At 42.3% G+C, this 14608-nt stretch overlaps 1 protein-coding gene across 3 annotated transcripts in view; it reads left to right on the plus strand.

Moving 5' to 3' along the window:
• RPGR (retinitis pigmentosa GTPase regulator) overlaps nt 1–14608 on the plus strand; it is a 114455-nt gene that overhangs the window by 49584 nt on the left and 50263 nt on the right. For all 3 annotated transcript variants that reach the window (XM_087871274.1, XM_087871273.1, XM_060694062.2), the window contains exons 8-9: nt 9197–9352; nt 11577–11701. In XM_087871274.1, the coding sequence (XP_087727400.1) occupies nt 9197–9352; nt 11577–11701 (281 nt within the window). The remainder of the gene's footprint in view (nt 1–9196; nt 9353–11576; nt 11702–14608) is intronic.

Genomic DNA, 14608 nt, shown 5'->3' on the forward strand with positions numbered 1-14608 from the left:
GATTTCAATGTGAAGTATCTCTGCAAAGCTTTGGCAAAAATTTCACTCATTTGCTTATTTGGACCAATATAAACAATATCATCAACATAAACAAGAACTATCTCATATGCATTGTTAGATCTTTTTGTGAACACGCACTCATCAGTTTCGGACTTAATAAAGCCCATTGAATTTAGTTTGTCAGTAAGACATAAATACCACATTAGACCAGATTGTTTCAGACCATAAAGACTTTTGTTTAGGAACCAAGTATCCCCTTCTTGCTGTTGGAATCCTGGAGGACTTCTCACGTAGATCTCTTCGTCTAGGTCTTCATGTAGATAAGCCATGTCAACATCAAACTGGAAAACTTCTAAACCAAGGATAGTTGCAGTTGCTAAAGCAATTTTTACACTCTCAGTTCTGACTGTCGGTGAGTAAGTATTTGTGTAGTCCTCAGGATAACGTTGAGCGAAACCCTGAGCTACAAGTCTGGCCTTGTACAGTGACTCACCATTTGGTTTCTTTTTGATTCTGTAGACCCATCGAGTGCCAATGACCTTTTTGTTTGCTGGAGGTTTTGCAGGTGTAAATACTTTAAGTTTCTTTAGACTGTCCATTTCAACCTGCATTGCATCATACCATTTGTCTTGCTCCGAATCAGGGAGCTGCTTGATTTGTGTGAAATTATCAGGTGGAAGTGTAACATTGCAAATCAAAGGCAAGGGTGCTTTTGTCAGTTGCCAAGAATATCGTTGTGGAGGGATTCCTTTTGTGACCCTCTTGGAACGTCTCGGAACAACTGTCCAGTCTTCTTCTTCTTCGTCCTCGTCCTCACTTTCGTCGCTAGCGTCAGCATCCGCGGCTTGCGAAGACGGAACATCGGGTTGAGAGGAATCAGTGGAATCTTGATCATCAATCTGCGTGGCATCAGCAGTATCATCTCTAGGAAAATAAACTCCAGGATCATTGGAATGAATCCTGGACCAGTCAATATCTTCTTCAAAATTAGCAGATTGGGAAATCACAATTGCATGTTTAGAGTCAATAAATCTGCTCCAATTTGAGTTATCATCAATACCCATAAATCTCAGTCTCTTTGCTGCTGGACTTCCTTTTCTTCTTTGAGCTAAGGGAATGTTCACCATAGCATATGAACCAAAAATATGGATGTTTTTAAAATCAGGCTTGTAGCCATACAACATGAAGAAAGGAGTCTGATTTGTTACACTGCTCCAAGTACGGTTGACAATGTAATTTGCATATTTTATAGCTTCACCCCAGTATATCATATCAAGGTTGGCGTCTTCTAGGAGACAACGCATGATGGTTTGCAGGACCCCTTGTCTTCGTTCTGCGACTCCATTATGAGCCGGTGTGTAAGGAGCTGAAGTCTGATGAATAATTCCATTCTTACGCATCCAGTCCTGGAAACGCTGAGACATGAATTCGGCACCACGATCACTCTGGATTCTGGCGATGCGAACTTGATGTTGGGTAGAAACAAGGGTTGCAAAGTCTTTAAAGATCTGAAAAGTCTCTGATTTTTCTTTCATAGGATATACATATCCATATCTAGAGTAATTATCAACAATTGTTAGAAAATATTTTCTACCACCAAATGATGGCGGGAAAGGACCAACTATGTCAATGTGAACCAAATCAAAAATGCGTGTTGACAGGCGTGTAGCGTGTTTGGGAATGGCTGCTGCTTTGGATTTGGCCTTTTTGCAGACAGCACAATCCAAAAACACCTTACACCCCTTTAGATCCAAACCTTTTGCGAACTCCGGCATCTTCCTAAGAACATGGAAACTGGCATGCCCCAATCTTCTATGCCATTTGTGGATACACCTGGAATGCAATGGTTTACCAGTTAGTGAATTCTCAACATTAACATTTTTATGCGGAACCTCAGGCTTGCTCTGAGCAACCTGTTTACCAATTCTATTTTTGTTGGCTTTAGGAGCCTTAGGAATAGCAACAGGATCTCTCTGTGGAGCATCTCTCTCTGGGCCTGTGCTCTCCCTTTTTGGAGTTTGCATACTTGCCTGTGTTTGTGTTTTAGGCTTTGGCTTTAAGTAATAAACACCACCAATTAATATGGTTTCAGCAACAATATCTCCATCTTTAACTATGTAACTTGCTTTTTCAAGGTGGTGAACTTGGAACTTTAACATTCTAGACAAGTGACACTGACTAAGCAAATTACAGGTTGCTGTTGGTATGTAATAAACATCAGGAATGAATGCATCGAGCTCTTCAACATAAACAGTTCCTTTTCCTTTGACCTGACAAGGATGATTTGAAAAAGAATAAAGTTCACGTAGTTCTGGTTCAGGCTCGTGCATCTCTGTGAAAAGTTCCTTTCTGTAGGTAACATGCAATGCTGCACCACTGTCCAAAGTCCACAGGAGTTGTCTGTCGTACTCTGGTTGAGGTTGTGGATCATTGGTTAAAGCCAATGTGGCGAGTGGAGTTTGTGGATCACGCTGGGGACCACGACGACCTTGTCTTCTGCCTCTGCCTCTGCCTCTGGAATCTGTTCCTCTGGGCTGGTACGTGATGGGAGCTGGAACTCGTTGGGGACAATCCCGGGTGGCATGTCCCACACGATCGCAGGTGTAGCATCTTGGCATCCTTGGAGTGTAGGTCCTTCCTTGGAAGGGGCGCCTAGCTGGAGCTCTTGATGCGGGTGGTCCTCTCAAGTGTGGTGTGGCCAACATGAATGCCTCTTCTTCAATTAAAAGTCTACAGACATTGTCCACTGTGCGTTGAGCAATTGGGACTTGGTTAATTTTTGTAACAGCATCTTTCCATTCATAATTCTAAGAGTTAATAATGATGCTGATCATTTGAATATCTTCAATGTTATGGCCTCTTTCTCTCAATTCTGTTCTCAGACCTTTCAATTTGGTCAAATGTCCTCCAATTTGTTCACCGGGTTTCAATCTCGAACCGTGGAGTTCAGACATGAGTAAACATGAAGATTCAATTGAGATAGGCCTGTAGCAATTTTCCAATTCAGCCCAAATTTGTCGGGCAGTTGTATTTGGTGGAAAAGTGACCTGCAGTTCAGTATCCATGGACATCAATAATGTTGTGCGAGCCCTTATCTCTAAATCTCTTATTGCATAAGTCCAAGGTTGAGCAGGAGGATTAAAACCATAAAATGAGTGCCTTCTCTAAGAAGCAATAGTGTAATCTCACTGACCCAGGCTTTGTAATTATGTCCTGACATTTTTAGTTTTGACTCACCAGTTAGTGGAGAGACAGAAAATGCCTGGTGAGGAGCCTGCATTTGATATGCTGGCTGTGCTGGCAGAAATTCCTGTGGTATTTGCTGTGCCTGTTGTGGACCTAAAAATGGTCTTGGTTGTGCCATTGGAGGTGGGCCAGGAGGTGGCCCTATTTGCACTTGTGGCTGGGGCACATATGCAGGCATTTGTAGCTGCTGTGGCTGATGCACTGGAATCTGCTGTATTCCAGTTGCCATTTGTGCTTGAGCTGCAATATTGGCATGACCTGCTGGAGATGCAATCATTTGCCTTTTTTCTTCTTCTGTTTCGGCATCTTAGCAAAATAATTAGCGTACCTCAGTAGCTAAAAAGTAATTGCCTGTGCGCTCTTATCAGAAGTAACAAAACAAGGGAAAAAAAGCCATAAATCAACCATCCTCTGCTACCAGATGTCCGGGCATTTATTAATCCCATGTTTGGCTCTGGGACTAATTACCCTGGTTTAGAGGAGATGGATCGTGGCTTATTCCAAGTTGCCATATTCTGAAAAGAAACGCGAGGAAAAGTTTCTAATAAAACTCATTTATTTGTTATAAAGAAAATAAAACACCTCACTAACTAAGAAAAGTTAATTGCTACATTTTTGAAAGTAATTCGGGCCAGTTGCTTTTCACAGCAACCGGCACTCCTGTGGCATGAGAACAAAGGAAAGAGTGTGTGAAAGGAATGTGGGTGGATGGACATGCGTAGTAGCTTTTGATAACAATTCTTGGCAAGGTACGGAAAGTCTGATAGTCCAGAAATTATGAGTTCAGCTGGCAAATAAAATAACGCAGTGACAAGGTGCCCCCCACAGAGAAGGCTCTCCCCCTGGGGGCCTCCAGTCGACACTGTTTGGCCGACAGCACCCTGAGGAGCCCCTCTCTATGGGAGCATACTGGTCGGTGAGAGGCTATTGGTAGCAGAAGGCGGTCTCGTAGATACCCCAGTCCGATGCCATGGAACGCTCTAAAGGTGGTAACCAAAACCTTGAAGCGCACCCGGAAGACCCCCGGGAGCCAGTGCAGCTCGCGCAGGAGGGGGATCACATGGGAGCGTCACGTCGCTCCCATAACCACCCGCGCAGCCGCATTCTGGACCAGCTGGAGCCTCCGGGTGCTCCTCAAGGGGAGCCCCATGTAGAGAGCATTGCAGTAGTCCAAGCGGGAAGTAACAAGAGCATGAGTGACCGTATTTAACGAGTCCTGATCCAGAAAGGGACGCAACTGGCGAATCAGGCGGACCTGAGAAAAAGTCCCCCTGGCCACGGCCGTCATGTGCTCTTCTAAAGACAGCCGTGAGTCCAGGAGGACACCCAAGTTGCGAACCCTCTCCGTGGGGGCCAGTGACTCGCCCCCAATAGTCAGTGATGGCACCAACTGACTATATCGGGATGTCGGAAACCACAGCCACTCGGTCTTGGATGGGTTGAGCCTGAGTCTGTTTCTCCCCATCCAGATCCGCACGGCCTTCAGGCACCGGGACATCACTTCAAGGGCATCATTGGGGTGGTCCGGGGTGGAGATGTACAGCTGAGTATCATCAGTTGTTGTTGACGTACCTGCCTCCCAGCTGCGTGACAATAGCCTTGCCTGTGCTGCTAGAGGCAGTAGCTGGGTTGGCGGTGGAGTTCCTCAGGCTTATGATACTGGGGGACTTCAATCTACCGTCACTTGGCGAATCCTCAGATGGGGCCCAGGAGTTCATGGCTTCCATGACAACCATGGACCTGACCCAAGTAGTTCAGGGTCTGACCCATGAGGGGGGGGACACACGCTCGACCTGGTATTTCTCTCGGGGCAGTGGAGATATGATCTGGAATTAAGGGGTATAGAGATATCGCCCTTGTCATGGTCAGATCATTTCCTGTTGAGACTGGACTTTAAGATGCCACTCCTCCATCGCAGGGAGGCGGAGCCGATTAAGTGGTTCCACCCCAGACGCCTAATGGACCCTGAAGGGTTCCAGAAGGAGCTTGGGGAGATAACCTGACTCCCTTGTCCACAGTCCGGCCAAGACCCTAGTGGCTGCCTGGCAGAAGGCGGCATCTGGGGCATTGGATCAGATTGTGCCTTTGCGGTCTCTCAATGGCAATGGATCCAGGAAAGCTCCCTGGTTTACTGAGGAGTTCCGGGAGATGAAGCGCCAGAAGAGACGTCTAGCGCGATGCTGGAGGACCAGTAAATCCGAATCTGACCGAACACTTTTAAGAGCCTTTGTTAGGACTTACTTAGTGGCGATACGGGCGGCAAAGTGTTCATATTTTTCCGCCCTTATTGCATCCGCTGATTCTCGCCCAGCTGCCCTATTTAGGGTAACTCACTCCCTCCTTAATATTGGGGGAGCGGAGGAGCCCTTGCAGGGTAGAGCTGAGGAATTTGCACAGTTACTGTCGGATAAAATTGCCCAGATTCGGATGGACCTGGACTCTGATTGGGCAATACCGACCGAGATGACAGGGGCGGGTCTTAGTCCTATTGTGTGGGAGGAGTTTGAGCCAGTGACTCTTGAGGAAGTGGACAAGACTGTAGGGGCGATGAGTTCCTCCACCTGTTTATTGGACCCGTGCCCCTCCTGGCTGGTTTCGGCCAGCAGGGAGATGACACAAGGCTGGTTCCAGGCTTTAGTTAACGCGTCCTTGAGGGAGCGGTCTTCCCGCAGCCCTTAAAGGAAGCGGTTGTAAGGCCCCTCCTCAAGAAGCCTTCCCTGGATCAGCAGAATTAAAGAACTTTCGTCCAATCTCCAACCTACCCTTTGTGGGAAAGGTTGTAGAGAAAGTGGTGACACTTCAGCTCCTGCGGTCATTGGATGAAACAGATTATCTGGATCCTTTTCAGTCGGGCTTCAGGCCTGGCTACAGCACGGAAACTGCTTTGGTCACACTGATGGATGATCTCTGGCGAGCCCGAGATGGGGGTCATTCCTCCATCTTGGTGTTACTTGACCTCTCAGCGGCTTTCGATTCCATTGACCATGATATCCTTCTGGGACGACTAAGGGAGTTGGGAGTGGGAGGCACCGTGTTACAGTGGTTCTCCTCCTATCTCTCTGGTCGGTCACAGTCGGTGTTGGTGGGAGGACAGAGGTCAACGCCTAGGCCCCTCATTTGCGGGGTGCCTTAGGGCTCGGTCCTCTCTCCCCTCCTATTTAACATCTACATGAAGCTGCTGGGTGAGATCATCCAACAATACGGGGTGAGGTATCAGCAATACGCTGATGATAGCCAGCTGTATATCTCTACCCCACGTCAATTCAGTGATGCAGTGGATGTGATGTGCCAGTGCCTGGAGGCTGTGAGGGTCTGGATGAGAGTCAACAGGCTCAGACTTAACCCAGACAAGACCGAGTGGCTGTGGGTATTGCCTCCTAAAGACTATGTTGCTTGTCCATTCTTGGTTCTGGGGGGGGGGAAATTGTCCCCCTCAGAACGGGCTCGCAATTTGGGTGTCCTCCTAGACTCACAGCTAAGATTAGAGCAACATCTGACAGTTGTGGCTAGGGGGACCTTTGCACAGGTTCGGCTGGTGCACCAATTGCGACCCTACTTGGATCAGGAGGCGCTCCTCACAGTCACTCATGCCCTTGTCACCTCATGGTTAGATTATTGCAACGCGCTCTACATGGGGCTACCCTTGAAAAGTGTTCGGAGACTGCAGCTGGTCCAGAACGCAGCCGCACAAGCTGTTGTGGGTGCACCTAGATACACCCACATTACACCAATTCTCTGCGAGCTGCACTGGCTCCCTATTGGTCTCCGGGCACAATTCAAGGTGTTGGTTATTACCTTTAAAGCCCTACATGGCTCAGGGCCAGGTTATCTTTGAGACCGCCTTCTACCACATAGCTCCCAGCGGACCGGTAAGATCCCACAGAGTTGGTCTCCTCTGGGTCCCGTCAGCTAAATAATGCCGGCTGGCGGGCCCACGGGGGAGGGCTTTCTCTGTGGCTGCCCCAGCTCTCTGGAACCAGTTACCTCCTGAGGTCCGGACCATCCCCACCCTACTGGCTTCCGAAAAGCTGTGAAGACCTGGCTTTTCCGGCAGGCCTGGGGCCGTTGATCTCACTTTGCAATCTGGCGAGATCCGGCCATGAATGGTGTGAATGCGTTCTAAGGTTTTTAGAATGGTTTTTTTTTTAAATGTATTGTGAGCCGCCCTGAGTCTCCGGAGAGGGGCGGCATATAAATTTAATCAATCAATCAATCAATCAATACATTTTCCTGAGTTTTCTGCACAGCTCAATGCTTCCCTAAAAAGTACCAACTCAAAAGTTACAATGCTGAGCTTTGTGGCTTTAATTATTATTAGTAGCACTCTCTGACCAGCTCTGCTGATGCTTAAACTGACCAGAGCTTAATCAGTTTCAGCCTGAAGACTTTTGCTGGTGTAGTACAGGTAGTCCTCGACTTACAACAGTCCATTTAGTGACCATTCAAAGTTACAAAGGCACTGAAAAAAGTGACTTATGACTGTTTTTCACACAACTGTTGCAGCATCGCCATAGTCACATGATCAAAAATTAGATGCTTAGCAACTGGTTCAAATTTATGACAGTTGCATTGTCCCAGGATCATGTGATCAGCTTGTGTGACCTGACAAGCAGTCAATGGGAACTTGTGTTACTAATTTAAGAACTGCAATGATTCACTTAACAATTGTGGCAAGAAAGGTTGTAAAATGGGGAAAATCTCTTTTAACAAATGTTTCACTTAGCAACAGAAATTTTGGGCTCAACTGTCGTAACTCAAGGACTACCTGTAGTTAAGGTGTTGGTCTAGAAACCAGGAGACTGGAAGTTCTAGTCCTTCCTTAGGCATGAAAGCCAGATGGGTGACCTTGGCCAGTCATTCTCTATTAGTCCAACCTATCTCACAAGGTTGCTGTTGTGGAGAAAATGGAGGAGGAAGGAGTATTATTTATTTAGCTATTAATCAAATTCATATGGCTACCCATTTCACAAATTGTGACTTTGGGCAGCATACAGCAATCCTATATAATAATTGTTTTAAAAAGCATTAAAATCTAAAAAGCAAAGCTAAAACAGAAAAAGAAAATAATAAATGGAATAGTATTAATAATAGTTTATTTCACAATTCTACAAGATTCCACTATGTGGGTGCTACACCGGAAAGGCCCACTGCCTAGGACTAACCAAAATTAGCATTATGTATGTTCTTCTCCTTGAGTTATTTTTAAAAATAATAAGAGGCAGAATAAAAAGAATCTGGAAAATAAATTGGTTGTAAATGTATGCATTGATCAGAAAATTGTTTTTTTTAAAAAAAACTTGCCATTGTATTTGCAAGTATTCGCAAAACAATAGCTGCTAAACAAGGAGTTGCTATACAAATAGACCTCGAGTTATGATGATAATTCAGAACAGGATTGTTGTTGCTAGGTGATGCAGTCATAAAGTGCAATCTCACATGACCACGTCACTTAGTATCCCAGGCCCAGGTGTATTTGTAACCTGAGACGCTCAGATCAGTAAGTGGGAAGCAGGAATCCCAAGTAAGGAATTTTATTTCTGCAGCATCAATAAGGCAGATTTTAAATGCTGTTGCTGTTATATTCTGCTTACATGCTATTCTTAGAATCTTACTGGCTAATGTGGGAAACAAGTTTCTGTGTCTTACAATGTTTATCCACTTGCAATGGAGAAGAAAGCTGGAGTAACATGACAATCTAGATCAGTTGTAGCTTTTTTTCCTTTTGCACAAGACATACCTTGCCATGTTGATAATCCTGATACATTTTGCAATGGAAGTAGGATGGGCTAGCTTTACATTTCTTTGATACAATAATCAGTATAGCTACTGATCTGAATATCTGTTTGCTTTTATTTGCTAACAAGCTTATCTTAACAAGCTCTGCTATAACAGCCTGATTTTTGAAAATGACAGTTGTGAATAGAATATTATTTTCATGTGCATTTTTCAGGGGGAGAGGTCTATACCTTTGGACTAGGCCAATATGGGCAACTTGGACTTGGCACATTTATCTTTGAAACTTCTGAACCAAAGATGGTAGATCATCTGGGAAAGCATAAAATCTGTCACATTGCAAGTGGAGAAAACCACACAGCTTTAATAACAGGTACGCATAATGTTAACTCTGGTGCTACATTTGCAGTGTATCTACCGTGTTTTTCAGAGTATAAGACACACTTCCTCGCCCCAAAAGAGGCTGAAAATTTGGGTGCATCTTATACTCCAAATGTAGCTTTTTCGAAGCTTTTTTTTCAGCCCTAATGAGGTGCTAGCGAGTGAAGCGATCTTCCGAGCTTTGCCTGCTCCCTCCAACTCTCAGCTGTGCTTTAGAAGCATTTTTTCAGCTCTAACAAGGCACTAGCGAGTGAAGCAATCTTCCGAGCTTTGCCTGCTTTTCTCATTGCTTCTCTCTCCAAAGATCAGCTGTGCTTTAGAAGCTGTTTTTTATCCCTGAGTAGAGGATAAAAAGTGCGCACACGCACTCAAAACCAGCAAACTAATGTGCTGAAGCTGACCAGACTAAGGACGCTAGCCAGATGAATACCTGGTAGGCAGATTTCCCCTCCCCCCCATTTTCCTTCCCAAAAACTAAGCTGCGTCTTATATTCTGGTGCGTCTTATACTCTGAAAAATATGGTAAGCATTTTATCATATTAAAGGTCAATAGATCTTCATAGTCCTAAATAGATTTCAAAGCAATTCTTTAATTGTTAAGTTAAGCATTTTTTAAAAAAATGGTAACTACCATGTTTTCCCGAAAATAAGCCCTCCCCCGAAAATAAGCCCTCCCCCAAAAATAAGCCCTCTCCAAAAATATTTAAACGCATGCACAGCTGGTCCCCGCCATTTCCTATGGTTAGGGTTAGGGAGACAGAGCTGGAAATCGGGTAAAATGGCAAGATTATTTCTTGCTCCACGCACCCAAAATAATAAGACCTCCCTGAAAATAAGGCCAAGCGCTTATTTCAGGGTTCAAAAAAATATAAGACATCTTATTTTTGGGAAAACACGGTAAATTCACATGTAATTTGTTAACCAATGGGCTTGTATTGGGATGGTGGTCTGGGTGTTATAGTTGTAATCACTGTAATCAGTGTTACAACTGCTTTCTCATATGTTCAGATTTTCCCATGTTTCATTATTCTGAAAACCACAAATTGGCATTAAATATGAATATGGCAAATTGTGATTTCTCTCCAAATCAGAAATGGAGGCTGTACATATGACAATCATATTATTGCTAAAATGTATTAACTTTTATTGAAAATGAAAACAGAGGATGAACAAGGTAAAAGACTGTATGAAAGATGAGCAAAAATCTTGGATATAATATACCAATGGACTAATGGGGAAATACGTGGAAGAAAGGTTGAATTTCATGTTCAATTATACTATTAAAGATGTTTTTTAAAATGATATATCGCTGGTATTTGACAACAGAAAATTTTTCAAAAATATATAATGGAATTTCAAATATTTGTTGGAACTGTAATCAATTTGAAGGTATATTTTTTGTCTTTGATGGACATGCAAGAAAACTAGAAAATATTGGTATCAAACATGTAGCTTGATTCAGAAGATCTTAAAGGTAAATTTACAATTGGAACCAGATATTTTTCTTTGGTGATTAATGGACAAACAAATTGAAAAATCTCATGAGACTTCATTTTTATATATGATAACAGTGGTGATATTCCTATATGCACAAAGGTGGAAGGACTTACAAATACTTACATTAGAAGAATGTTAAAAGGAATGGAATTGGTGAAGATTGCAAAACTGATAATTTTGATTATACAACAGACTTTTTGTTTTATTTCTACTTGCAAGCCACCTTTGGACTTTTTGCAAGAAACTAAGAGAAATTAAATGTTGATTCTGGGATTTGATGACTAGAGTTCTATGGGATTATAGAAGTAATGTATACTGTTGTTAATTATAGAGCAAGAGTTAGATATATTTTAATCTATCTGTACCCAAGAAAGTCAGAAGCCATTCTTTTTCATTTTTCCTTCTTTTCTTTGCACTTTTATCTTACTTTTTGTCTGATTCTTTTATACTTCCTTTTTTTGCATGTTTACTTTTTATTTATGTTTTTGAAATTTAATAAAATCATATTTTTTTTAAAAAAATGGAGGCAACAATTTATAACAGGCTTACTTGTGCATATGTGCAGTCTTGTTATTGAGTCTTTAAATTTTCAGTGGTCCTGGTTCTATACTCCTAATGAAAAGCCTATTCTACATGTTGAAATTCTCAAGTATGAAATTGCTGCTAGAATAACAGTTTTGTCTGCTGGCTGAGATATTAACATGTTTCTTTGTACTTAGAGAACGGTCTTATGTATACTTTTGGCGATGGACGGCATGGCAAATTAGGACTTGGGAAAGAAAATTACACTAATCAGTTTGTACCTACATTATGTTCCAATTTTTTGAGGTTTACTGTCCATTTGGTAAGTCTTCAGTTTCCTATTTATGCTTTGAAATAAGTATCATCTGGCATTTAAAACATCTGACGTCAGGGTTCCAAATAACACCCCCAATGAAAGAAAACTCCGAAGCTTGAGTTTCCTCAAAGTTCCCTTTTATTAGAGATGTCATATTGGCACATCTGGGAAAACTCGAATCTGAGAGCTTCTAGGTTTTCCCCACCCAAAGGAAAGTTCAAGTCCCTGCCCAACACCCACATGTCCATCACATGGTCCAATCCAAGCACCGTCCCAACTGGAGATGCCTCCCAGTTCCAGCCATCCAGATGCAGGGCACGATGTCCTTGACTTCTGAGAAAGGAATGTTATTATGACTATATATCACCCTGGCTCCATACAATCCCCCCTCCCAGTTTCCCACAGTAGTAAATGTGGCAGGCCTGAAGATCCAATGAAAAAGATGGCTTCTAGGCCTGACAGACTGCCCCACCCCCCCAGGATCAGAAAAGCATGTCCTGAAATGAGAGTAGCATAGTGGTTAATTCAGCATACTCTCCCTCCCCCAGGGGGACCCTTTGGCTTATCAGGGAATTTATCATAAAATTGTTTTACTAGCCTGTCTGCTTTGACATTCCAGCTTTTAACCCAAGTAGCTTCAGACAAAGAGTACCCTTTCTAATGCACTAAATATTGCAATCTACCTCTATACAACCTAGAATCTAAGATCTTTTTAACTTTGTAATGGGTTTCCCCTTGCACTACAATAGGCTTGGGAGATGCTTGAGCCTGTGGTCTTAACCTGGAACTTATGGCTGTCTTCAGCAAACTACAGTGGAAAACAGGATGTACTTTCCCTAGAATGCGAGGAGGTTAAACTGAACTGTCACTGGGTTAATTACTTATTGGGAATGGACCTAAAAATTTAGGTCCTAGTTTCTTGTTAGGCAGCCTCAGTCTTAAGTATTTTGTTGACAGATAAACCCGATCTCTGACACAGGAAGGGGGTTGAAGAGATCGGTGTTTATCTGCTTGCTTTTTGTATGCTTCAGCAGCTTCCAGTAGTGCCTTTTTGGTATTCTCCCAGCCTTTCCTCAGCGACTCTATCCACTCAGTCAGGGTCATAGAGGAGGGGGGCTCTCTGGGCAGTTCAGGCATAGGTACAAAGTCCATGCCGCTGATGACCTGGAAGTGGGTTAATCCGGTGCTATTGTGCACCGCGTTGTTGTAAACTACTTCTGCAAAAGGCAGCAGGTCTGCCCAGTTTTCCTGCTGGTAATCCACATAGCATCTGATATATTGTTCCACCATTGCGTTCAATTGTTCTGCTGCTCCGTTTGTACTTGGATGGAAAGCCGAGCAAAGTCCTTGTGTGGATCCGACCGATCTCAGTAAGTCTCTCCAAAATTTTGCTGTATATTGGACCCCTCAATCCGAGATGACTCGACGCGGTATTCGGTGTAGTCAGTAGATCTGTTTGATGAACATCTTTGCCAGTTTTTTCGCGGATGGTAATCTCGAACAAACTGAAGTGGGCTTATTTTGAAAACATGTTGATTACTATCCAAATGACTGTATTTTCCCCATCTCTGTGGAAGCTCAACTATAAAGTCCATCATAATTTCCTCCCAAGGTCTGCTGGGGCTTGCCACTTGCTGGAGGACACCAGGAGGCTTCCCTAGTCTCATTTTCTTTTTCTTTTTTTTAATAAAGTTTTTCTTTTTAAAAAAATATAAACATTCCATCTTCTCTTAAACAGTGTGTTGTCTGGGTACAAATATCTCTGTGCAATAACCATCAAAATTTACGACATCATTCATTACATTGATATTAATTCTCTGATCTTACAGTTGTAGTATTGAACATAGTAAACCTGTTCATTTTATTTCATTTCTCTTAACATATCTTCTAATAAGAATATAATAATAATATTAAGCATAATAATCATAGTCACAATAATAACAATCATCGCATTGTTTACATCTCTATCTTAACATATTTTCTACTCTTCTCTAATCTTCTTTTTTTACTTCCAACTTCCATTTTTATTCTCTAACCATCAATAAAATAATTCCCATATCATATAATATTCAGTTTGTTCTTTCTCTTTAATTGCAAGCGTTAATCTGTTCATTTCTGCACATTCTAATATTTTCCTAATCACATTCTCATCAGTAGGGATCTCTTCACTTTTCCAATTTTGTGCAAATACAATTCTAGCTGCAGTTAATACATGGATAATTAAATATGTGTTCTCTTTACTATAAGTTTCAGGTAAAATCTCCAACAAAAATATTTCTGGTTTTAAATCAATGTGCTGTTTTATCATCTTTTCCAGCCATGTATGTATTTTTGTCCAGTATTTTTTTTGCTTTTACACATGTCCATCACATATGATAATAAGACCCAGGTATCTGGCACTTTCAACATTTAGCTGACTTATCTTTAAACATCTTTGCCAACCTTGCCGGTGCAAAGTGCCATCTATAAAACATCTTATACAGATTTTCTTTATATGCAGTTGACATCGTTAATTTGTACTTCCTATCCCACAGTTTCTGCCATTTATCTAATTCTATTGTATGACCAAAATTTTTTGCCCATGCTATCATTGTCTCCTTCACTTGTTCATCTTCCAGTTTTATGTCCACTAAGTAACATTACAATTTCTTTATCAATCTTTCTTCTGTTCTTGTTAATATGTTATCTAATTCTGTTAATTCTTTATAGAAACCATATAATTTAGCATCTTCCTCATATCTAGAATGTATCTGCACCATACCATATCGATCTTTTGATCACTCAGTTCTTGTTTAGTTTTGAATTCCCCCTTTTTATTCAAAATATCTTTATATCTAACAATATTCCCCATGTTAATAACATTTGGGTGAATCAGTGCTTCCATTGTTGAGAGCCAAACTGGTATCCTCAAAT

This window comes from Pantherophis guttatus, chromosome 5 (assembly GCF_059756535.1).
Source record: "Pantherophis guttatus breed Tessera chromosome 5, ASM5975653v1, whole genome shotgun sequence".
Lineage (NCBI taxonomy): Eukaryota > Metazoa > Chordata > Lepidosauria > Squamata > Colubridae > Pantherophis > Pantherophis guttatus.